At 57.7% G+C, this 22,753-nt stretch overlaps 7 protein-coding genes across 7 annotated transcripts; 2 read left to right on the forward strand and 5 right to left on the reverse strand.

Moving 5' to 3' along the window:
* Positions 1-1,478: 1,478 nt before the first annotated feature.
* Positions 1,479-3,482, reverse strand: BKCO1_22000108 (aspartic endopeptidase pep1; the record flags this gene model as incomplete). Its single annotated transcript, XM_020272770.1, has 4 exons — positions 1,479-2,032; positions 2,081-2,454; positions 3,095-3,108; positions 3,162-3,482. 4 exons carry the CDS (start codon positions 3,480-3,482, stop codon positions 1,479-1,481), a joined length of 1,263 nt encoding a protein of 420 aa, XP_020130834.1.
* Positions 3,483-6,241: 2,759 nt separating this feature from the next.
* BKCO1_22000109 (atp-dependent rna helicase dbp6) lies at positions 6,242-8,531 on the reverse strand (the record flags this gene model as incomplete). Its single annotated transcript, XM_020272771.1, has 2 exons — positions 6,242-8,134; positions 8,175-8,531. The coding sequence occupies 2 exons, from the start codon at positions 8,529-8,531 to the stop codon at positions 6,242-6,244; spliced, it is 2,250 nt and encodes a 749-aa protein (XP_020130833.1).
* A 277-nt stretch (positions 8,532-8,808) lies between these two features.
* BKCO1_22000110 (phosphatidylinositol n-acetylglucosaminyltransferase gpi3 subunit) lies at positions 8,809-10,539 on the forward strand (the record flags this gene model as incomplete). Its single annotated transcript, XM_020272773.1, has 5 exons — positions 8,809-8,825; positions 8,873-8,904; positions 8,954-8,988; positions 9,043-9,431; positions 9,486-10,539. The coding sequence occupies 5 exons, from the start codon at positions 8,809-8,811 to the stop codon at positions 10,537-10,539; spliced, it is 1,527 nt and encodes a 508-aa protein (XP_020130847.1).
* Positions 10,540-11,764: 1,225 nt separating this feature from the next.
* BKCO1_22000111 (malate dehydrogenase) lies at positions 11,765-12,748 on the reverse strand (the record flags this gene model as incomplete). The annotated part of the gene is made up of 2 exons (XM_020272774.1): positions 11,765-12,432; positions 12,547-12,748. The coding sequence occupies 2 exons, from the start codon at positions 12,746-12,748 to the stop codon at positions 11,765-11,767; spliced, it is 870 nt and encodes a 289-aa protein (XP_020130747.1).
* Positions 12,749-15,337: 2,589 nt separating this feature from the next.
* On the reverse strand, positions 15,338-17,725 carry BKCO1_22000112 (golgi membrane protein; the record flags this gene model as incomplete). The annotated part of the gene is made up of 4 exons (XM_020272775.1): positions 15,338-16,432; positions 16,482-17,335; positions 17,384-17,551; positions 17,608-17,725. The coding sequence occupies 4 exons, from the start codon at positions 17,723-17,725 to the stop codon at positions 15,338-15,340; spliced, it is 2,235 nt and encodes a 744-aa protein (XP_020130845.1).
* Positions 17,726-17,988: 263 nt separating this feature from the next.
* On the forward strand, positions 17,989-21,733 carry BKCO1_22000113 (tgf beta receptor associated protein; the record flags this gene model as incomplete). Its single annotated transcript, XM_020272776.1, has 3 exons — positions 17,989-18,136; positions 18,193-20,858; positions 20,909-21,733. The coding sequence occupies 3 exons, from the start codon at positions 17,989-17,991 to the stop codon at positions 21,731-21,733; spliced, it is 3,639 nt and encodes a 1,212-aa protein (XP_020130846.1).
* Positions 21,734-21,950: 217 nt separating this feature from the next.
* BKCO1_22000114 (uncharacterized protein) lies at positions 21,951-22,463 on the reverse strand (the record flags this gene model as incomplete). Its single annotated transcript, XM_020272777.1, has 2 exons — positions 21,951-22,304; positions 22,398-22,463. The coding sequence occupies 2 exons, from the start codon at positions 22,461-22,463 to the stop codon at positions 21,951-21,953; spliced, it is 420 nt and encodes a 139-aa protein (XP_020130750.1).
* Positions 22,464-22,753: the final 290 nt, after the last annotated feature.

Here is a 22,753-nt window from a genome sequence, read left to right on the forward strand (position 1 = left end):
AGAATTACTTTCTCCACATTATCGGGCACCAAGGCGATCTCCCCCCCTTTTTTTTTATCCGCTGTCTGCATGGCAAGATGAGACAAGTGCTCTATGCGCTCGCTTTCGAAAGTGTTTGGTATCTTCTAAAGACGAAAGTGAGCCTTGGCTCTTGTTGCATCATGCCGCTTCGTGCATGTCTAGCTCGCAAGCATGGACTATATAGAATTTACGTCGGTGAGACATAATAGATGTCGGGAACGCATCAACCAAAAAAACGAAAAAACCACAGTGTACATCGCAATATCTCATCTCCTCGGTTCAGCACAGATAAGGCAGCACAGCATGCGCCTTACAGGTATCTACAGCCACTACAGGCGCCGGAATGACACCGGCACTAAATCTCATTACCAACTTGGCATGTTCAGGGCGATCATGAAATAAGACCAGATATGACAGCATCGTAGCCATTACGAATGACTCATGAACTGGGCGTACCTTTATCCAAGAAGCCTTTGGCAAGTATAAGAGCAGTATGTACAGAGAATCTGGTTGATGGGCCAGTTTAAGCAACCAACGCGCACGCCGAGAAGAATCTCACACAGGAAATGACACACGAGTCAGGATCCGCGGAGCCAAGCAGCCGGACGACGCTATAAGATAAACGAAATCTCAAAATCTTGCTCCGAGCGGACCAGGCCATAGCAGCTCCCAAGTACCTACTAGGGCATATCAAGGAATGCTTGAAATTTCAAGCGAGCTAACCAGGAACCAGGAACACCCCTGAGACTCTGAAGACGCGGCTCGGACACTTTAATCTACCGAGGGAAGGCGTGTGGCGTAGTGGCACGGTGGGATTGAATAGTGATTACTGTTCACGGTGGGAATCGCGAGTGCAGAGCAACGGTGACGTGTGTGCATTTCCTGTGAGCGGGATTGTTATTTTATTTTTTTCACCGGCTCAAATCGTACTACTTACTCGGCTCGTAGTAGGCGAGAGTAGCTGGGAATAGAAGATACTCCCTATCATCGATGCATTTGTCGCAGCGTAATATACTGCACGCTCCTTACTAATGTCGACGTCTTAGTCTGTATCTGGGCCTACTTGTCGGTATTGAAGACCGAAAATTGCGTACTTGAAACAATACATGGGGGGTGGATGTGGAATTGCAGAGCATACACATCGTCCTGACGTTGACTGCAGCTCTACAGACCTAGCACAAGCACAGTATTGGCTTACAAATGCTGATTGCGGACGATACTATTCAAGGTGTATCGATTTCATTACGTGTCCTCAAGTACGGCGAGGAACAAACAAGTCATCATTATCGTTCTCTTTCGATAGCTCTCCGGAGCCTCAGACCTTGCTCAAGTCATCTCATATTTTGGTTTCCCCCTCCCGCGATAACCTTCTGACTAAGAAAAAAACTCAAAATGGAAAAAGAAAATGGAGAAACTACTCTCTGCCCCGCCCCAACAGCGACGATACCATCAGAGGCTTAGAAGACGCCCGAGGAGGAGGAAGAGGTGGTGGTGGTGGTGTTCGACGAAGTCGAGGTCGTCGACTGCTGAGCCCAGCCCAGGCGAGGGGTGTCGGTGCTGGCGTCGAAGATGACGTACTGGCTCTTGAGGAAGATGTCGCCAATGATGGAGAAACCAATGCCGGTGTCGCTCTGGATGCCACCGAAGCAGGTGCTGCTGCCGGCGGGCGCGTAGTTGACGTAGTCGCCGGGGACGGTGCGCTTGGCGTCGCCGATGATGAGGGAGAAGGAAGGCAGGTCGGCAGAGCAAGGGAAGATGTAGCCACCGTAGCTGGAGCTGTACTGCGCGTCCTGCACCCCCTCGTAGTAGGCGCTGACGACGTCCTCGGGCAGGTAGAGAAGAGTGGTGCCGGTGTCGGCGATGGCGTCAATCGAGGCGCTGGTCTGAGTCTCGCCGTCACCGACAGCGAAGCCGGCGGGCTTGAACTCCCAGAAGCCGTTGGAGGTATCAACGTCAACATAGGCGATGTCGCCGGTGTAACGGCTCTCGACGATGGCGCCGAAGTCGTAGGCTGGAACTTGTCAGCAGAATTCGTGGAAAGACGGGTGTGAAAACATACCACCAGCCTCTCCCTTCTTCAGGGCGACGGCAAACAGCTTCTTGGCAAGGGAGTCGCCAACGGTGTCGAAGAAAGTGGTCTGGCTTTGCGGCTCGACGGTGTTGATGGAGGAGAAAGCAAGGCCGAGCAGGCCATCGTTGTCGACGTCCTGGGTGAAGGAGGTGGAGACGGAGGTGGCGGCCTCAACGGCCTGGGAGGTGGCAGTCACACCACCCACGACGACCTTGTCGGCGTAGACGGCACCAGCAGCGCCGGAGCCGTCGCCGTAGGAGATCTCCCACGAGTAGCCGTCCTTCTCGGTGCCCGAGGTGTCGGGGTCGTAGACGGCGTGGCCAGTCTGCTCGGTGGAGGCCATCAGGGTGGAGAAGACCCAGCTGCGACGGTATTAGCTTGCTGCATAACGAATGACGACGCGAGACACGACAGCAGGAGGGGTGTTTGCTGGAAGTCGGATGGGGAACGGCGTTTCAGCGGGCAGTCCGAAAATGGCGATGCCATGCCGCGTGCAAGGAGGTGACGAAGCACGTTTCCGCCAACCACGCGGCCCCACCGCCTTAGCCCCGCCGGGTGTTTGCAACGCACCCGGCCCTGAGGCAACGAGTGGACCAGGGGACGTTTCGACGGGAAGACGGAGCGGCGCTGTCGCCTTCGCGCGCTGCATGATTGATGCAGTCGTCATCCACGCCCCGCTGCTACACGCGCGCCCCGGTCGAGGCATGAGGCCGCGGCTGAATGCGGGCGTCTGCCGCGTCGGTGCTTGCGAGCAGCGTGTTTCATGGCGGCAGAGCGGGCGCCACTGCAGGGCTGTGGGGGTGGCAGGTTGAAACGTGGTGGGGAAGGGCGAGAAACCAGGCCAAAACAACTCGGCTAGAGCTGTCGAGCTGCTCCTTGCGCGTGCGCGGACAGTGCGCCATGGTGGTTGTGCAACGGGAGAGGAATAGGAGAGGGCGTGATTGGCGGATGGCCGCCGCGTTGCTTGGCGCAATCGCCGCATAGGGAAATTGTGGTACTCACAGATCAGCGGAACCCTGCCACCACATGTTAGCTCGCCATCTTCACCGCAAAGGCTGGGCAGACGTACAGTATCGAAGTCGAGCTGGAGCTCCGTGTCACCGACCGTGACCGGGCAGAGGTACAGCGAGTCGTACTCGTCCTCGGGCGTGGCAGCGACGGTGCCGGTGACGGCGGCGGCCGCGGCAGACTGCACGTCGGCCGGGGCGGTGCCCTTGTACTTGTTGTAGACGCGGGCGACCTGGACCGGGCCGTTCTTCTTGTAGGTGCCCTTCAGGACCTGGTTGAAGGAGAAGGCATCCCGCTTCTCGAGCGAGGCACGGGCAACCGGGCTGGCCAGAGTCGTGCTGCAGAGCGCCGCCAGGGCGGTCACAGACCAGAGGGAAGGCATCGTTTGTGAGAGGGAAGACCGGAGAGATGACAGGGAACTGAGAGGTACGGAGAGCAATGTAGGCCGGAGGGCGTGGCTGGCCAGCTGCTTTATACTGCACCGCACCAGCACCCCATGGACAATCGGCGCGCGACAGTGCTCGGTCGAACCCCGAGGATCGACGAGATCCACAATCACAACATACAGCCACTCACGGACGGACCCCAGGAAAAAGACGTCGGCGCACGCCCTTGTGTGGCGGAAGCCCGTTGCGGCCTTCTCGAGCCCTGCTGGATTGGGGCACAGGTCCGGTCTCGTGCGGCCCAGCGCGCGCTGTGTCTGCAGCATGCAGAAGACATGGGGTGGCACGGCGGAACTTGGAAGGACTGTCGCGCCTCTCCCACGCTCTCACCGCGGAGCGCGACTCAGGTCGCCATTATTCGCGCCGACGGACTACAGGGCCGCGGGGCAGGCGCGGCAGGCCAACTGCCTGTTTCAAACAGGCGGCTCCACGCGTGGGCTTCGGCCGCGGCCGGCGTCGGACATTAGGAGGCTGATCGCCCTGTCTCGTGAGGGCCCAGTGCGCGGTGACGATAGGGCCCTGACAGATGTTTCATCCGATTGGGGCGTCAAGGGACCTGTCCGCGCAGCGCAAGCGACTGTGTCAGAGGCAGAAACGGCGTGCGCGGCGTCGGATTGGAGCGCGGGAAAGGCGCAGCGTCGGCTCCCGGGCGGCAGTGCGATAGGGGATGCTGCTAAGCATTGCCAAAGACGGCGCCCTCTGCAGCGATCCGCCGCCCAGCCGCCAAGCGACGCCGCGGTGGGCCATGGGCGCCTTGGTGGTTGTGGGGTCTGGCAGCCGCAACACGGGCTAGCTCACGATGCCTAATCGATATGCGCCGCCGCTCGTTGCTGTTGACGTCGTGCCCAGAGAGCGGTGACCACGCACGCCGTCGCTGTGGACGCGAGCGGCCACACGGCGCAGCCCGGGGCCCTGGCCGCCAGCGCACCGCCCGAGGCGCACGCATGTCGCAACTCGCAACTCCCTCGCCCGTGCGGCTCTGTGTCACTCGCCCGCCGACGACGTCTGAGGCGCAGCGGCGACGGCAAAGAGGTGGCCGCCATGGCCGCTGTGGCCGCTGTGGCCGCTGTGGCCGCTGTGGCCGCTCCCCTTCATCTCGAGTGCGCGCCAATCCGGGCTGGCGCATCGCATTGATTGGGGCAAGCCCGCCGAGCTTGGCTTAGGCCGCCAGCGCTGCTGCGGAGGTGCCGTGTTGGCCGGTCGCATGGTGTTCTGATAAGGCCTGGCCGCAGAGGTCTCGAGGCTGCACGAATGGCGCCATGTGTGCGCCGACTTGTGAGTCGAGGTTTGTTGCCTTTGGCTCGTGTCGATCTTCCGCAGCCTTCGACGCCCGCATAGAGTTAATCTCGAGCTCGGCCAACCAGCGCCCGCCCGCTGCCGTGCCGTTCGCCGAACTACCCACGACCGCCCTTCTTTGCCCGTTGAGGCAGGTCGATAGCGCATCGTGGAGTCGCGAGAGCGGAGAACAGCACAAGCTCCGCCGCGCTGCTGAGCCGATGCCCAAGCTCCTCAAGCTTGCCGCGGCATCCTTGGGCTCCTTGGCCGCATGGTGCCCCTGGTGCCCCCGGCGCCCCTGGTGTCGACCTCTACGTAGTAGGTAGAATGTCGCAAGAAGCCACAAGGGCTCCCCGCACGGCCATGGTCCGACGCCTTGCCAAACAAAGTGCTGTTGAGGGGTGAGACAAGGCTCTAGGCCTTCATGCGCTCTTCATCGCAGCTGTCGAGCCGGCGCCGTGGAGATGTTGCTTGTACTGGAGCCGTGTTCCCGGTTGTGTTGAGCCTGTGTTGTGGCACCGCGAACCAGTGCTGCCAAGAGCTCCACTAGAGACTCCATGCTCCCCCGTCAAGTGGAACTGCCTTCCGCACACGGAACCTGGTACCCCCGGCTCTTCCTAGCGTCCTTTCATCTCGCCCTCGCCGAGACTGCTCTTAGCAAACACACGCCGTCCGCCAGTACATGTGCGCTCTGCCGCTCCAAACAGCTTTGTGTGCGCCCAGAAAACCAACCGCGCCGCCCCATTCGCTCCACTGACGAGTCCGTGCAAACACGAGGTGCGACCTTCGCTGGGTTCTGGCGCCTGGGAAGGTGATCCGTCTGTCGGTCATGTCCGTCCGTCGGCCCGCAAACCAGGATTAGCCACTGCCTCTTGTTTGCTACCATCCATCATCACAGCTGAGAGTAACCATCGCCCACCGTGGCAGCTCGCATTCGCCAATGGCGACCGTCTCGCCCGAGCTGGTGCCTGGCGATGCGATCACGCCAAGGCTAGTCCGCATGACTACATGACTCGAAACTGCGATTCCACCTTACGTCCTGCCTCACGTGGTATAGACTGCAGTCAGTAGACAGCCATCGGGAGTCCCTACCTCCTGCTTTTGTGGAGCTGATGCCCTTGTGACAAAACTTCTCCGATATCACACCTTCCGGTCACGTGTGTTGCTCACGCTTGTTGTCATCTCCGGGAACTGGATGAGGCAACTCGCACATGAAACGAAAGAGGTTGGACGATATTACGGGTTTCGGTATCTGCTATGAATAGGTAAATACAATTCCACTTTTGTTGCCGGTTGCCTTCGACTCCTGCTTTCGGCCGCTGCTGACCCGAGTCCACTTACCGCAAGGGAATGTGGCAAGACTTATCACCTACACCCTGAGCTCTGCGGACCACACCAAGCAAAGTCATGGTGTCGAGCTTGATCAGTTCGCATCTCCGCCACGCACCTCCCCTTTCAACGTCTCCAAAGCGCGCTCGTACATCTCCCTCGTCTCATGAGTCACTGCATCTTCAAGTTTCATCCTGTTCACCTTTTTCCCTCCTCTTCTGATGCCGTCTCCTCTGGCCACAACATTCCAGAACCAGCCAGCCTCCGACTTTGTCAAAAACGTCCAAGCCACGCCGTAGGCACCCGCTCTGGCTGTCCGGCCCGCCCTATGCACATAGCTTGTGACGCTGGTGGGAATGTCATAATTGACAATGTGTGCAAGGTTGGGCAGATCGAGACCTCGGGACGCACGGTCCGATGCAATTAGGATGCGTAGCTTGCTTGCGCGGAAAGCATGCAAAACCTTTCGGGAAGCGGCCGTTGTTGATGATTTGGTAAGTGTCCCGATGACACCCTTGTATGAGGGACACAGAAGGGAGAGAAGACGCGAAAGACGGTTCGCGTTTTCGTTGTTGTGCGTAAAGATCAAGACGTTGGAAACCGCTTCTGCTGTACTGTTGCTGACCTCTCTGGCGGGCGTTGCTACTTCTCCTTGACCGGCGATGCTCGATGTAGAAGCATCGGACTCCGAAGATTCCGACGACTCCGAGTCTGATGACGGATCTGCCTCCGACTCGGAACCGTCCGAGTCCAAATCTTCCGGTGTTGACGAGATAATAGACGAAGAATCATCTGAAGATCCGGATGATGAATCGGTATCCGAAGATGAATCAGAGCTCTCGGATTGCGCTCGGTCACCCATGTGCTCGCGGTTCTGTCCCTCGGACGCCTCAAAATCCCAAAGTATCCGATTTTGTAGCAGATGCAGAAGGAACAGGGGCTTTTGACTGCCGTCTCCGACTGGGATCGTGCATTCATCCAACGTCGGTGGCATATCATATACCTCTCCTTGAGCTACATATCCATCTGGGCCTTCGGATCCTTCAGCAACCACGAGAGTCGGTCTCCGTAGCTTTAGAACACTGAGTTTGCTCAAATCTCGTGTCATGGTAGCCGATAGGATCACCTTCTTGACATGTCTTTTCCGTGGAGCATACCACATGCTCGACAGGATTCTCTCCTGGGCACTCATCTCTTCAAGAGGCTTCTCTTTCTCAAGGGCCTTCATCACTGTCTCAGCCCATCCTTGGAAGCTTTGATCGAGCAATCGATCAGCCTCATCGATTACTAGCCAGTCCACGTCGTCCAAATAGAAGCCTTTCGTGTTTTGCACGTGCTCAACGAGCCGACCAGGAGTGCAAATTAGAATGTCGACTTTCGATTCGTATTGTGGGACATGGCCGGGCAGTAGGTCCAGGACGTCCTCGGCATGATCACTGTCTTTGCTCCAGCCATTCAGCAGCCAATCCTCAGCCTTCGCGTACAGCCTTCTCCATGCATCGGGATCATATTTCTTTCCTTTTTTGATAAGCATACTCTGTTCAGCAGAAAAGGCATGGTTGCCCATTGCCGTCCCGATTTTCAAACCACTGCCGGCAGCACAAAGCTCGGCGGCCTCGCGGACCTGAGTTACCAGTTCGCGCGTGGGCACGATGACGATTCCGCGTAACTTGGTGACTACTCTATGCCGGATACTTTCGATCATAGGCAACAGGTATGCCAAAGTTTTTCCGGAACCAGTAGCAGCCGATACGCATACATCTGCTATACTGGCTGGCGCACCTGGAAGTAGCAGAGGCAGTACCGAAGACTGGACTGCGAAGGCCTCATTGTAGCCCTTGCTCTTGAGGTGACGGACCAATCTTGGGTCTATGTTAAGCTCGTCGAAAGGCTTTGTCGCGTTTGCCGGGGCAGCGACGGGCTCAGTGAGCCAGGACGGTAGTGACGAGAACTTGGGTTCGTACGGTGCGTCGGGGATGGATTCAGGCTGGGGGAGAGGCACCAAATCTGCCAAAGGTCAGCATGACTATGAGAATAGCTTGCAGATTGTCCGACTTGCCATGCAGCTCTGGCTCCTCAGGAAGCTCGCTTTCCTCATCCGGCTGCTCTCTGGCCTTCAACCTTTCGGCGATCTTGGTAGACTTCGCAAATTTGGAGAGCACCGATCTATGCTTTTTGAGAGCAGCATCGTCCGGGTTGCCGGCAGCATTGGGGGCGTCGGCCCTCTTCCGCTTGTTCGAACGTTTTTCTCGCTTTTCCACGGCGGGTGCGGGTGCGGGATCCGATGACGATGGTGGGGGTGGGGATGCTTTTTGGGTCGCGACCGGCGAGGAGGCGGTCGACGCTTTCGGGGGCACGTAGCGGGCGTAGAACGGGCCCGGCATTGCTCTGGGATGGGTGTTGGTGGAGAGAGCAGGATTCGAGCCAAAATAATTGTCGGAGCGGACCCTCGTTCAGACCCGCGGCCGCAGAAAACTTGGCACGCGCGGCCGGAGCTCCAACTCGCGTGCGCCGACACAGCATCCCCAAGCTTCCTCCTCTGCCTCACGCCCGCGCCGTTGCCCCGACTTCAGGCTGTCTGCCCGTCCCAATCGGTTTTGCGATGCATGTGTGGTCCCTGCAGCTTTCTGTTACCGCTCGTAACGGAAGAAAGCCCTCAAGATGCCGTACAATATCGCGTACGTACTCCTGCCTCCCCGCGCGCGTCTGAGTTAACCTCCTCTAGGATGATCAGCGATTTCTTCTTCCCCCAACCTGGTATGTCGCTTCATCCACGCCGTGCGATATTTCTCTGACTGAGTTGTAGGCGGCGTTGAGAGTCACATCTACCAGCTATCGACCGTATGCAATCGACGCGCCGTACCTCGATCTCTCTCCGCTGACCATGCTCGGTAGAAGCTCATAGACCGGGGACACAAGGTTATAATCATCACACACGGGTACGAGGGTCGCCGAGGCGTGCGCTACCTTACCAACGGCCTGAAGGTCTACCACGTTCCCTTCTTTGTCATATACCGCGAGACCACCTTTCCGACTGTATTCTCCTTCTTTCCCATCTTCCGCAACATCGTCATCCGGGAAAAGATCGAGATAGTGCATGGCCATGCCAGTCTCAGCAGTTTGTGCCATGAGGCAATCCTGCATGCGAGGACAATGGGCTTGAGGACTGTTTTTACGGACCACTCCCTTTTCGGCTTCGCTGATGCTGCCAGCATCCTGACCAACAAGCTGCTGAAATTCACTCTGAGCGATGTTGACCACGTTGTGTGCGTCAGCCACACCTGGTATGTTATTTCAAGAGCTCAGCTTTTATATGTAGCTAACCGACGTGGATGTAGCAAGGAAAATACCGTCCTTCGAGCCTCATTGGATCCTCTCATGGTATCAGTCATCCCCAACGCCGTGGTGGCTGAGAACTTCCGGCCAAAGGGATACAAAGAGCTGGAAGATGGCTCCGCCCCTTCTCCAGATCGTCGCTCTTCAGTAGCAAACCAGACTCTTGGCCCCAACGATACCATAACCATCGTCGTTATATCGCGCCTGTTCTACAACAAAGGCACAGATTTGCTCATTGCAGCCATTCCAAGGATCCTGGCTGCCCACCCAAACGTCAAGTTCATCATTGCTGGTTCCGGACCGAAGGCCATAGATCTCGAGCAAATGCTCGAACGGAACGTGCTACAAGATCGGGTTGAACTTCTGGGACCGGTTCGCCACGAAGAAGTCCGAGATGTCATGGTTCGCGGCCACATTTACCTCCATCCTAGTCTGACCGAAGCATTCGGCACCGTGATTGTGGAAGCTGCTAGTTGTGGTCTTTATGTCGTCTGCACACGTGTTGGCGGTATACCCGAAGTGTTGCCCGCGCATATGACAACATTCGCCAAGCCCGAAGAGGATGATCTCGTGGATGCTACAGGAAGAGCCATCACGGCTCTCCGTGCCAACCGAATCCATACGACGCGCTTCCATGAACAAGTCAAGATGATGTATTCTTGGACCGACGTGGCGGAGCGCACCGAAAGGGTTTACAACGGTATCTCCGGAGTCCTTAGCGAGGAGGAATTTTACGGCTACTCTAGCAGCGGGTGGGGGGCCACGCGCGGACGCGCCGGTGTACAGAGCTTTGCGCTCATAGACCGGTTGAAACGATACTATGGCTGCGGTATCTGGGCTGGCAAGCTCTTCTGCCTATGCGTCATCATTGACTACCTGATCTTTGTGCTCTTGGAGTTCTTCTATCCGCGAGAACGCATCGACATCTGTCGGGACTGGCCGAGAAAACTTGCAGCGGCCCAAATCCAAGAAAAAGCCGAACGTGCATCCGAGGAGAGGGCCAGCGTACCTCGAACTAGGAGCGTCAGAAGCCGTGACAAGAGACGTGCGGCGTGAGGTAACCGATGCCGTCACGCTTGAGACACTGCACCGGTAGCCACAGGAGTCGGGCCTCTTACTGATGAATAAACTTCCCACATGGACGTCTTCAAGATCGAGTGCTTGCGCCGAAGCGTCTTTGCCACCAACCATGACTTCAGCGCGGATTCATGACATGAGCCGGACGTAAGTGCTGGCCATGACGAGGACGATCCTTCTCAACAATACTGCACTTTGACCGCTCAGCCGATGCTGCAACCAACTGCTGTTTGCTGTATCCATGCGGAAAGCACTCCGTCGAGTTGGACTACTGGAATGCTTGCTTAGTGAGGTGTTGCAGACAATACACCCAAGAAGGTCCAGCGCTTAGGCGCCGCAGCCCAGCTTACACGCAGCGGGGGTGTTCTCCTGGATGAAGGCATTGCAGATGGGGCGATGGCTGCAGCGTCAGCGTGGCGCCTGATCATTCAATCTGTTACTGCTCACATCTCAAGGATTGCTATCCTTGGGTATCAGTCGGCGCTTGCACTCGGCCCCACCCACGTGTTTTCAAACATGCTCGTGCTGCATCACGCGGAGATAGTCGACGATGGCCGGCCTGTCCAGACGGAAAGCCGAAGGCGCTTCGAAGAACGATTACGACTCGGTCGAAACATGATACGTTTCTTCCTTGCGCAAGGTACATGTACGCGCCCAGAGAGCAGGACTTGCGCGTCCTCCAAGCGTTTAGAGAAGCCGCGCCGTTTCACGTCGTGTCAGTGCGGCTTATGGAGTCACGAATGAAGAGAATGTTTGCGAATATTGTTTCCAAATTTTTTGGCCGCACCAAATTATCGTTTTCTACACCCAAATTCCCTTTCTTGTCATCTCCTCGCGTATCACGTTGCCCTTTCCGGGCACAGAGCGTTCGTCTAAGCTGTTTGCCCGAGCCCATGAACGTATCCGCCTCGCAAAGTCAAAAAAAAAGAATCAGAAAAGCCAAAACAGAAATCCCTTTCCCAAAGTTGTAGGTATCTAACGCCGAAGAAGAAGAAAAAAGAGTAAATAAGCCCAGAGGTATGCCTTGGGCCTGTAAGCCCACCAGTAAAAACGCCAGAGTAAGTGCTTTGAGAGGCTTGAACGACTGTCAAGAAGGTATTTCCAAGAAAAAAAAAGAAAAAAATTTCAATAAGAATCGAAGAGTCTTCGTTTCTCATGTCTCATCCTAGCGTGTCCCTCGTGTTATTTTTTTCTTTCTTTTCTTTCACATGCCGTCGGGCGTACCGGCAACGGCGCCGTTCAGGTAGCCGTCCTTGCCGGGCTCGGACCAGAACCAGTAAGTGGCGGCGTACTCGACGGTGAAGTCGCCGTCGATGCCCTCGCACGTCTTGGGGGACTGGCCGCCGGCGGTGTTGAGGCGGTAGACCTCCCTCCAGGTGTAGCCGGTGCTGTCCTGGACGGCCTCGAGCTTGAGCCAGGGGACGTCGCCGTTGTCGGTGCCCTCGGTGCCGGCGGCGTAGTTGGACTTGACGGTCGAGGTCGAGTCGGCGGTGGGGGCGTTGGAGGCGGCGTCCTTCTTGCAGGCGACGGTGCCGTAGCTGTGCTCGCTGGTGTCGAGGTCGAAGAAGGGGGTCGAGTCGTTGGTGAAGAAGTGGTGGCCGGACAGCAGGATGTCGTACGCGGCCAGGGCCGTCTGCGCCGACGGCACGTCGTAGGCCAGCGCGATGGACGGCGTGTCGTAGAGCAGGTCGGGCGTGCGCGCGGCCTGGCAGGTGGCGTTGAAGAGCGTGGCCACGGCGCCCTTGGCCGTCGGGCTCGACGACGGGTCGACGCCGGAGCAGGTGTAGTTCTGGGTGCCCCGGCCGACGGCGACGTGCGAGAGGACAAGGCCGGAAGACGGCGAGGGGAGGGGCGTCGGGCTGGGCGCTTGGTCTGTTGGGCACATGTGAGGTCAGCGTGGCTGTTGTCTAGCGCGGAGGGTTGGGACTGGGGCGGAGAGGAGGGCCAAGAGGCGGGGTGTACGTGAGATGTGGAGGTGGAGCTTACCGAGAGGCATGGTGACGGAGGTCATGTCGCAGCTGCTGGCTTGGCGCCAGACGTTGGATATTGTGCTGGTGATGTAGTTGGACGAGCCCTCATTCTCCGAGGCCGAGTCGTCTCGCCGTTGGATGGAGGCCTGCGTGGGCGCGGCGAGGATGCACGAAGGCGTCAGGGCGACGAGGAGCGCTACTGCGGGCGAGAAATGCATGGCTGCTGGATGCTTGGTGGAGACGAGAGCGGCGAAGGCGAGGAAGAAGTAGCAGAAGCAGAAAACAGCGAACCGGGTCCCGGGCGGTGGACAGAGGCGTGAGGTGGAGTTGTTTCTTCGGGTCGAGGCTGTCGTGCTTTCAATGGACCATGATGCTCGGGAGCGTGAAATTCTTATATGCAAAGTATGCGCCGGTACAACGTGGCCGGGGAGGCCTGTCAGACATCTGCGGGCAGCGCGTAGGCCGTACCTCGAAATAGGACGGCCGGGGTGGCGGCGCATGATTGGGCAGCGGCGGCCGTAGAGCCGCTCTGGGATGGCCCTTGCGCAATTGGCGGTTCTGGGGCAGCGCGGATCTGAGCCAAGCTTTCCTAGCTCCCGCCCTCTGCCCACGACGCGGGCTATTCTTGGGCTGCGCCGCCAGCCGCCGTCTTCTTCGCGTGAGCACCGGCTTCCTGCCGCCGTCGCTGAGAAGACCCTGTCGCTTCCGGAATGTCCTCGCGCCAGGCGCCATGCTGTCGCTCACGTCCGCCCGGCGCAGCTCCACGGCCAGGTGCCAGGTGCCAGGTGCCAGGTGCCAGGTGCAGAGCCGCCTGTACCACGTCCAGGCCGCCCGGTCGCGAATCCGGGAGAGCGTCCTTCCAGCCATCTTGGGATCTGCTGGCAGCCGGGCAGCCGGCGTCCAATCAACCGCCGCCCGTGGCCTCGTCTCCAAGCGCCTACGCGCCGCCGGCGACAGGGGCCCGTGGGACAGCGAAGCTAATTTCTCCACCGTAATTTACAGATAAATGCCGCATTCCGGAGGCTATTTGTAGCCCAAGCCCCATAACTACCTACTTCGGGGTTAATTATGGGTTAATTAGCTGCCACTCTTCGCGTGTGCGCCTGCTGCGCTGGACGAACGAGCGCCGCAGCGCCAATCAGATCCCTACAGCGGATCCTCAGGCCATGCTTGCGCGTTTCAGTGGAGAAGCCGTCGCGCCGAACGACTGGCTGGAAGACGGCCGTTGCTGCACCACCTGCCGTCTGCCCTCTGGCCGCTTGCTTGCATATCCGCCGCCCCTGCTAGCTCGTCGTCTGGTGTGGAGCAATCTGGCTGGCTAGCTTGCAACCCGAAAGTAGGTGGCTGCATCTACCTTTTTTCTCTTGCCGCCGCAGTGGACCTCGTGTATCTTTTGTCGGATCCGTCAACCGTGCGAACCCTCCGTCAGCACGACAGCCTTCTTCTATGTACTACGCACATGAAGGAATATTATTGTGCAGGAAGCGGAAGGGTTACGCAAAGAAAATCCCCGGGGCCTCGCTTCCGTCATCCGCCGTTGGAAACAACGAAAGGCTCACGGGGTCTGACCAATCTGCACCACCCACCTGTATCCACCCTCTCCCCCGCTTCCTGCCACGGTTTGTGGCTTACCTACCCGCCCTCGTCCTGGCGTCTCGGCGATTACGCCCCAGACTCGGCAGCGACGTTGGCCCTCTTCTGCCGGCCCCTGCCGGCCGGCCTGCCTGTCTGCCTGTCTGCCTGCCTGCCTTGGGCCCCCTCGTCGCGGCGATAGTGGCCAAGGGCGGCAAGCGGGTGAGTGTGGCTGCCACCGGGCGGTTGGCAGAGGCCGCGTGTTCACCTTCTCACCATTGGACGGGTCGTGTTCATGGCCTGTACATGGTCGCTGATGGAGGTTGCGTGATGTTGGAGGGTGCCCGTCAAATTTTCATCATAGGGTGGAAAGGCGGGGGACATGCTGTGGAGCCAAGACTGATGTTTAGGCCGGAAGGTGGGTGGCTTTTTGAATCATGTTCACCGTGCGGAGTAGGGGAAAAGCATGTCGAATGTATGATGGAATGCGAATTAGCAGGTGGCCTCAAAGCCACCAACCGAGTTTCTTTTCTAGTCGGGCTTATGCCTCGTGGGATCTGCGTGGTTCCAACTGCCAAAAGGCGGAGCCAAAGCATGCAGTAAGATGTGGCTGTAGGATTCGCTCTTAAGTCAGCGCCATCTCGAGCGGGGCGTTGTGAGCCTTCGACGTCCCCGTGACGATTTTGGGGATTCTCACGTGGATCCTCCCTAACAATGACCAGACACCGACACAGGCAGATTGCCGATGCCGAGCATGGAATAATCTGCCGCTTCCTCAAGCTTGGGTGCTGAGAAAACGCACCCGTTCTCCGGCTTCGCCAACATCTATTGGTCGATTCTCTAGCCGCCTGTCCCCCCACCATGCTTCCGGGAGGCATGTCGATGTACCCAAAAATGGCTTTCAAAGCAAATCGACCTTGAAGGAATCCCCAGACTTGCGCCGAACAGGGCACCGTGCCTGGCAGTCTTGCCGCCGAACCTTGCACTATTCGCCCTGACACAATGCTAATAATACAAGAATCAATATCTCGCCAGCGCTTCATCTTTCCTCTCGAGTGGCTTGGCCAACGCTCGGGGCACTCATCACCATTGCGCTATCGCTTCTCGGAGATTTGGGTTCCTGTCCGTTGATGAGGCATTTCACGTGTCGGAACAGGTCAGTGGGTATATTGCTTGCGCGGCTGCGTAAATTGACAGTGGTCTTCGACTTTCCCTCTCGGTACGACACCTCCCGTTTACGTGTCATGGAAACCCTCGGGTTGCCAATTACCTTTCTCATGTGCATCGCCACCCGCGAGCGGGCCTGCACCGCCAGCGCCAGCAGCCGCCGCCGAGCCGCTGTTGCTCAAGCTGATGGTCTCCTCGACAGGGCCCGACGTCCCTGACAAGAGCATCCAGAACACCAGGAGGTGCAGCGCTACGCAATATGCCGCGAACATGTTCCTACTGGTCCTCGTCGCAAGCACCGTCTTGGTGATTCGAAACACAAACCGCTCGGGAAGGCTCATGCGCTTGAAGGCGCGTGCCGATTCGCGACCGCGGAAAGCCGCGAACGGCGAGATGTTTTGCTCGTATGCCGAGCGATAACGGTCGAGATTGGATCCGTCCGGTGTCACCTGGACAGTCGACGGATTCGTGCTCGAGGAGTAGGCCGACGCGTGGCCGCGGTTGTATGTCGAAACATAGCGAGTCTTCTCGTACAGGCTTAGATTGTCCTTCTGTAACGAGGCAACCTCGGACCTCAGCGAAGACACGTTCTGGTAAGTCTTCTGGAGCTCCGCCTCGAGCTCAGCGTTCTTCTTCTTGAATCGATCTCTTTGGGCCGTGACCATGGGGAGGATGCCAGAACCACCTCCCACAGCCTCGCCTGACCTGATAGCCTCTAGCGTGTTCGGGCTACCGTCTCTCGGATTGAATCCCGAGATTATGGATGAAGTTGGAGACGCACGTCCTCCCTTCCTGCTGGCAAATGACGACTGGGGATATCTCGATGTATATGTCCCCGCAACAGACATTGCCGAGGAATCGAACGCATTCGAGGCCTCCTGCTGCACCTTCATGAGATCGTTCTCCAAAGTTTGCGCCAAGTTCTGCGACTTCTCAAACTCCATGTTGGTGTTTGAAAGCTCTTCCTGTAGCTGCTCCAACCTTGTCTGGAGGTCCTGATGGGATACGCGAAGTACAGTCAACTCATCACTGAGCTTCTTGTTTCGTGCAAGCAGGAGCTGCTCGAGCGTCTCTTCTTTGCCTTGAGAACCCGTTGCCCCTTCAGCCGCAGCGTCTACCCCAGCCTCTGCATCGTCGTCTTCTCCCATTGCGAATTCGATTGACTGGAGAGCTTCAGTACAACTTACTGACCGACGTTAGAACCTTGCTTACCTTCAGAACCTCGAGTTCGCGCTTCACGTTGTCGTAGTCTCCCCAGGTGTTCACCTTCTCCCGCAGAGCATCCCGATCTTGTTTCAAAGACGCCAGCTCCTTCTCCAGCTTTCGCGCCTCTGTCTCTTGATTCCTTCTCTCGGAGTCCTTCTCGTAACGAGCAGCATCGAGCTTCCTCAGGAGAGACTGATTTTCGGACTGCAGCCTCCTGAACATTGGGTCATCTTCGACTGGGCCGGATGCCTGGGTGTTTGCGCTTGATGCTGATTGAGCAAGTTCGAGCCGAAGCTGCTCGTTTCTCGCTTCAATCTCAGCAAGACGTGTGTTTGCCCGGTCTAGCTCCGAGCTCACAATCTCGAGCTCAGCTGCCGTAGCTCCACTGTGTCCCTGGTTGTCTTCCTCGTCCTCGCCCTTGCCCAAACGCTGGGAAACCTCGTAGCTAGCCTTGAGCTCCTTCAACAACCGGTCCTGGTTCTCGACCTTGTCCTCGAGAGATTTTTCCTTTGACTCCCAGTTGTCTTGCTTCTCGGTAAGCACGGCGGACCATGATGCCTCGACCTCTTTGATCTTGGCATCGCGCGTTTCTTCCAGATTCTTCCTTGCGCTGTATTCATCCTCAAGCTTCTTCTCTGTACCCTCCAGTTGAGTTGTCAGCTGTGAGACCGTCTTCTGAAGCCGTTCGTTTTCCTCGGTAAGCTTGGGCAGGGTTTCTTCGGCGGTTACAAGTGAATCGACGGAGGCCTCGAGGAGCGGATATGGGTCAGGCGCTTCGGAAAGCGGAGTGTAAGCCTTGAAAAAGGCAGCGTTTATCGACTTTCCCTGGTTCGTGAGAGCGTCGATGAAGTTCTGGTAGGCTGCTCGGGCTCAGTAGCTGGTGAACACGACGGAGCAATGAGACGTACATTTCAGCAGCCCCTTGATCTCCGAAAGCTTGCTCTGATCGTCAAGCTTTCTGAAGTCCTTGGTCTTCTGTGCGAGCTCCTTCCGCTGAGTGACAGAATCGCGCTGATGTTCGACAAGTTCCTCGGCGGCCGAATCCAAGGCAGGCATCAACTCGGCGAGATTCACGTCTGGACAAGAAGGTCAGACTCAATCCAGGATCTGCAGAGGGCCGGGGGGGGCGCACTTCGCCACGCAGCAATTGCCTGCTGGAATTTGTTCTCGTTCGCGGTGGCATCGGGCTTCTCGAGCTTGCTCTGCGGAGCAGGGCTCGGCGGGTCGGCAGGCGTCGCGGCAGCATCCATGGCTGTTGGAGAGAGGCGCAGGGTGCTGGGGCTCAGAGGCAGTGGCTTCGGAGACCCGCGCGACGAGGCATCAATCCGGGGGTGGAGCGTGGACTGGAGAGAGTGGAACGGGAGAGGTGTCATCGTGCGCGCGCGCCCACGAAGCTCGAGCACGCCGATCCGCCAGGCACCCGCACCGCTCCGCCAGCCCCAAGCACCACCGCGCCATCTGCACCATGGCCACGCGCGCGCTCTAGCGATGGCAATTGCAATGCACGCGCACCATGCAAGCTATCGCGAGCCCCACCAGCCCGCGCTCCGGCAGCCACATCCAGACCGGCTCCTACACCCTGCGCAAGCTGCTCTCCGACATACCGCTCTCCGCCGACGGCAATGACCAGGATGTCCGCATCACCTGCGTCGAGTTCTGGAGTGCGTTGCCCGCGCACCTTGCTTGTCCCGCAGCCAGCGCTGACACTGCGGCCCAGATGAAAACCTGTACATAGGCACGTCCGCCGCTGAGATTCTGCACTTCGTCCTCATCCCGCCCGGCCCAGACGACCCGCTCGGCCAGCCGAGCTTCATCATTGCGTCGCGCCTGCAGCCAGCCTTCACGCAACTGTCCGCCGCCGGCGTCCAACAGATCCTGCTCCTTCCGAACGTCAACAAAGCGTGCATCCTCTGCAACAATGCCCTTACTTTCTACACCCTGCCCGAGCTGAGTCCGGCTTTCGCCTCGCAGAAACCGATAAGCTGTGTGTGGGTCGGCGGCGTCGACCTCAACGGCGCCCCCCAGAATGACTCGGAGCAGGGCGCCGTGATAATGATGTGTTTGCGCAGCCGCATCCAGCTTGTCAGGATTGCAGAGGAGCCTCGCCGGATACGAAACATTGAGTTCGGTGGCTGCCTATCGACGTCGCGCCGGGACGATTTTGCCTGTGTCGCCGACACCCACTCCTATGCGCTGTTGGACGTGGTCCATCAGCAGAAGATCCCGCTGTTTCCCATCTCTTCTTTAGACGAGGACGCCGCGTCCACGGTCGGTGGTGCTTCCCAGGACATCTCCTCCCGTGAGCACAGCGTTTCCCGGAGCGTATCTTCAAGCAGCAACATACCCAGACCCTCGGGCGACGAACGCGGCCATGGCCGCAGTACAAGCTGGAATGCTTCTGGCACGGGTGAGAGGTTCGCAAGTCCAAGTCCTAGGCCGTTGAGCGGTATCGTTGGTGGGAGGTACGGCTTCGACGCCCCGGATTTTTTGGGGAGGTCCTTTTCTCCAAGCCCCGCCCGAACGCCTGAAGGTGGCATTCCGCGGGAAGGGAGCCCAGCACCACGGACTGCAACTCCTGACAAGGCGCTCCCGCCAACACCGTCCGAGGTTGAGGCTATGGAAGAGACTGCAGCGGCTACACGCCCGTCACCGTCGGTTCAGAAGAAGGCTTTTACATCTCTGAAGCCTCATATAGTATCCCCTACTCCCTCAGAGTTCCTTCTGACCACGGGGACCACGCCGGATGAGCCTGGCGTTGGCATGTTTGTCAATCTTGACGGTGACGTAGTCCGCGGGACCCTTGAGTTTGAAAGCTACCCCGAGGCGCTCGTAATCGACGGCTCGGGTGTAGATGTAGACTTGGCGACGTCTATAGCTGCCTCCATGCCATCGGCAGAACAACCCGAGGAGGGTTACATTCTAGCTGTCATCAAACGCAAGACCGAACACGGTATGGTCAGCGGTGTTGAGATTCAGCGTTGGGACCTTGATCCCGGCGAGGGCATTGCTTCGAAAGAGTGGTTAAATCTGAGCATGCTCTCCAGTAGCCTCGGGGAAGATGTCCACCATACACGTTACAGCAGTCAAACGCTTGGTATCAGGACCGTCACCACCGAAACCGAGGTCAATTTGTCCGAGATCAGTGACATTCTCTCCTTGAGGCGTGTTCATTTGCGCGCAAGGAAAAGAGGTGGATCGATATCTGTTTCCGCATCCGAGAAGATCGATCTCGACCAGAAGGTCGAGGCTGACAAGGAACGGGATGAAGTCGCCTTCACCAGCCGCCTCTGCAAGTTCAAATCGCACAATGTGCTGTGGAACAACAACGAGGTGTGGTGGGTTGTACGAAACCCACTCATCGTGCAGCTCGATGCCAAACTCAAGCTTGCTCAGTCGCCTACCCCCGGGAGCCGTCAGATCGAACCTAATTTCGAGGATGTCGTGTACCTCTTGAACAGCATCCGTGGTCTGGAGCCTCGCAATGAGGCCGAGTTTCTCGGTTTCACCTACATCCGTCAAAAGGCGTCTTTACTACTGTTCATGGATCTCATCATCCGTACCGAATCTGGCACCTTCGCCTACGAAATCAACAAGCGCGGCACCGAGGAGGCTCTGATTGAGGGAGAGATTGATCCTCGCGTCATTCTCGCTTTACTGCCAAACCTGAGCGGCGAAGTCATCCAAGGTGAAAAGGGAATTTGGGTTCAAGGCGGTCTCAAAGACACGGTTGAAAAGTTTTTGGCCCAACAGAACCCATCCAAGTTTCCAACAGACCCCGCTGGACCATTTGGAGATAACTTGCTACAACTCATAAAAAGATACCTTCTGGTGTGGAGGCGCAAGAAAGGATTCGGCAGCGTCGCAGATGAAGATGAAGTGTTCCAAACAGTCGATGCAGCACTTCTGAAAATTCTTTTGCTGTTGGACACTCAGAGTCCGCAAGGGCCGGCAACAGCTGGGTCCGTCCGTGCAGAACTCAACGCGCTTGTTGACAACGGCGTCGATTGCTGGGATCGGGCGATTGAGCTGCTTGAGGAGTATCAACGGCTCTATGTCTTGAGTCGCTTGTATCAGAGCCGAAAACAAGCAGCAAACGTGCTGGCTACGTGGAGACGCATCATTGATGGCGAGATCAACTTCGGGGGTGACTTCCTCGACGCGGAGCAGGAGTTTCGAAAGTACCTTAGCAGAATCCGAGACCAGCCCATGGTGGAAGAGTACGGAGCATGGCTTGCCAACCGCAATCCCAAGCTCGGTGTCCAGGTCTTCGCAGACGAGAGTAGCCGTGTCAAGTTCAAGCATGAGGAGGCTGTTGCGTTGCTCAAGGAAAAGGCGCCTGCTGCAGTCAAAGAGTACCTGGAATATCTTGTTTACGGAAAGAAGGTGAGCTTTGAGTCTTGCAAAGCAACATGCCAAACAACTGACAATAGCAGCAAACTCAATACGCCAACGATCTCATTGCCTACTACTTGGACATCGTAGTCGCCGAACTAGAACAATCCGAGGCGTCAAGGGCCACGCTGTTACAAACTTACGAGACCTACCGAGCCCTGCGACCCCCGAAACCAACTTACCGGCAGTTCATCATGGAGAATGCACTGGATGCGGAGTGGTGGGATAGTCGACTGCGTCTCCTTCAGCTTCTGGGAACCGGGCAGGACGCGTCGTCGTCGTACGCCGTTGGCGACATACTCACACGCCTCGGCCCTTATGAACAAGAGCTTGTTCCGGAGATGATCATTTTGAACGGTCGACAAGGACGTCATGAACGGGCAATTCGCCTTCTTACACACGGCCTTGGTGACTTTGACACGGCCATCAGTTACTGCCTGCTTGGTGGCTCGAGCATTTACCGGCCACCGGGCACCCGCGGAATTCCTGCCGACGAGCTTCCCACGCATGCCGAGCAGGCACGTCTGTTTGGGTACTTGCTGCAGGAGTTCCTGCGCATCGAGGATATCACCGACTGTGTGGAACGCACCGGAGAGTTACTAGAGAGGTTTGGCGGCTGGTTTGACGTGCAGCAGGTTTTGGGCATGATCCCGGATAGCTGGTCGATTGATATTTTCTCGGGCTTCTTGATTAGCGCTTTGAGGAGGCTTGTGAGAGAGAAGAATGAGACGAGCATCGCCCGGGCGCTGAGCGGGGCGAACAACCTGCGGACGAGCGCGGAAATCATTGAGAAAGTGGAAGCGATGGGAGTGAAGGTAGAAAAGGACGGCACCGGCGGAGGACACGGGGAAGAAATCGCAGGGTAGTAAGTGATGGCCATCAGAGTCGAGATACCCAGGAGGACATGATCAAATTCTATAGAGATGCATGGTGTTTGCTGGGCATTGGACCTGAGTCACAACAGCGCTGATCCTTCGCCTACGGGATACCTTGATGTCCTTCCACGTGCTGATTAATCCGTCAGACTAGTAGCTTATACAGACTTCATCTCCCTCCTCCTCTCGGACAAGTCTTCCCTCTCATTCAACCACTCATCGAGCCCTCGAACTTGTGCGCGCCCTCGACGTCGGGCAGCCACGAGAACTTGTTCCGGCAGTAGATCTCGACCTTGGGCTTGTACTTGGTCTCAACCAGCGACAGGTCGTCGAGGGTGCCGGCCTTGACGATCAGCACGCCCGGCATCGCCTCGCCCGTCACCCAGCACAGCACGCCGCATTCCGGGCAGAAGTTGGACGTCACCGGCTTGCCCGAGTCGCCCGCCCGCGACCAGCTCTTGGGCGTCCCGCCGAGCGACTTGAAGGCCGGCGCGGGTACGAGGAGGTTGTGCGAGTGCGTCGAGTTGGACGTGCGGCGGCACGGGATGCAGTGGCAGGTAGCCTGAGGAGGCAATGTCAGTGGTGGATTGCAAAGCAGTTTCGAGAAGGGCGGATGGAGCAAGTGTAGGTGAGTACGTGTGCAGGGCCAACTCACAACACCGACGGGCTCCCCGTCGAAGGAGTACTTCAGGTTTCCGCAGAGGCAGCCACCGGTCGTCATTTTTGGGAACAGAGGGAGGATTGAGAGAATTGTTGGTGATGCGGGGTCAGGAAGATGGCGTTGCTCTGACGGACATGTTACTTCATCGGCACATTTATAGGTTCCCTCAGGATTCCTAGACTTGACTGCTCGTACCGGTCTGGGAGCTAGGTATCCTCTTCGGTCCGTTCACTCGGTTGCCCCGCCCCCGTCGTACGACAGACAGCGCGCTGCCGGACCCAGCTGGCCTTGCGGCTACCGGCTACTGCCAAGGGACCAGTCGCGGGCCTTTCTCCGCGCATCTAGTAGCG

This window comes from Diplodia corticola (genome assembly GCF_001883845.1).
Source record: "Diplodia corticola strain CBS 112549 chromosome Unknown scaffold22, whole genome shotgun sequence".
Lineage (NCBI taxonomy): Eukaryota > Fungi > Ascomycota > Dothideomycetes > Botryosphaeriales > Botryosphaeriaceae > Diplodia > Diplodia corticola.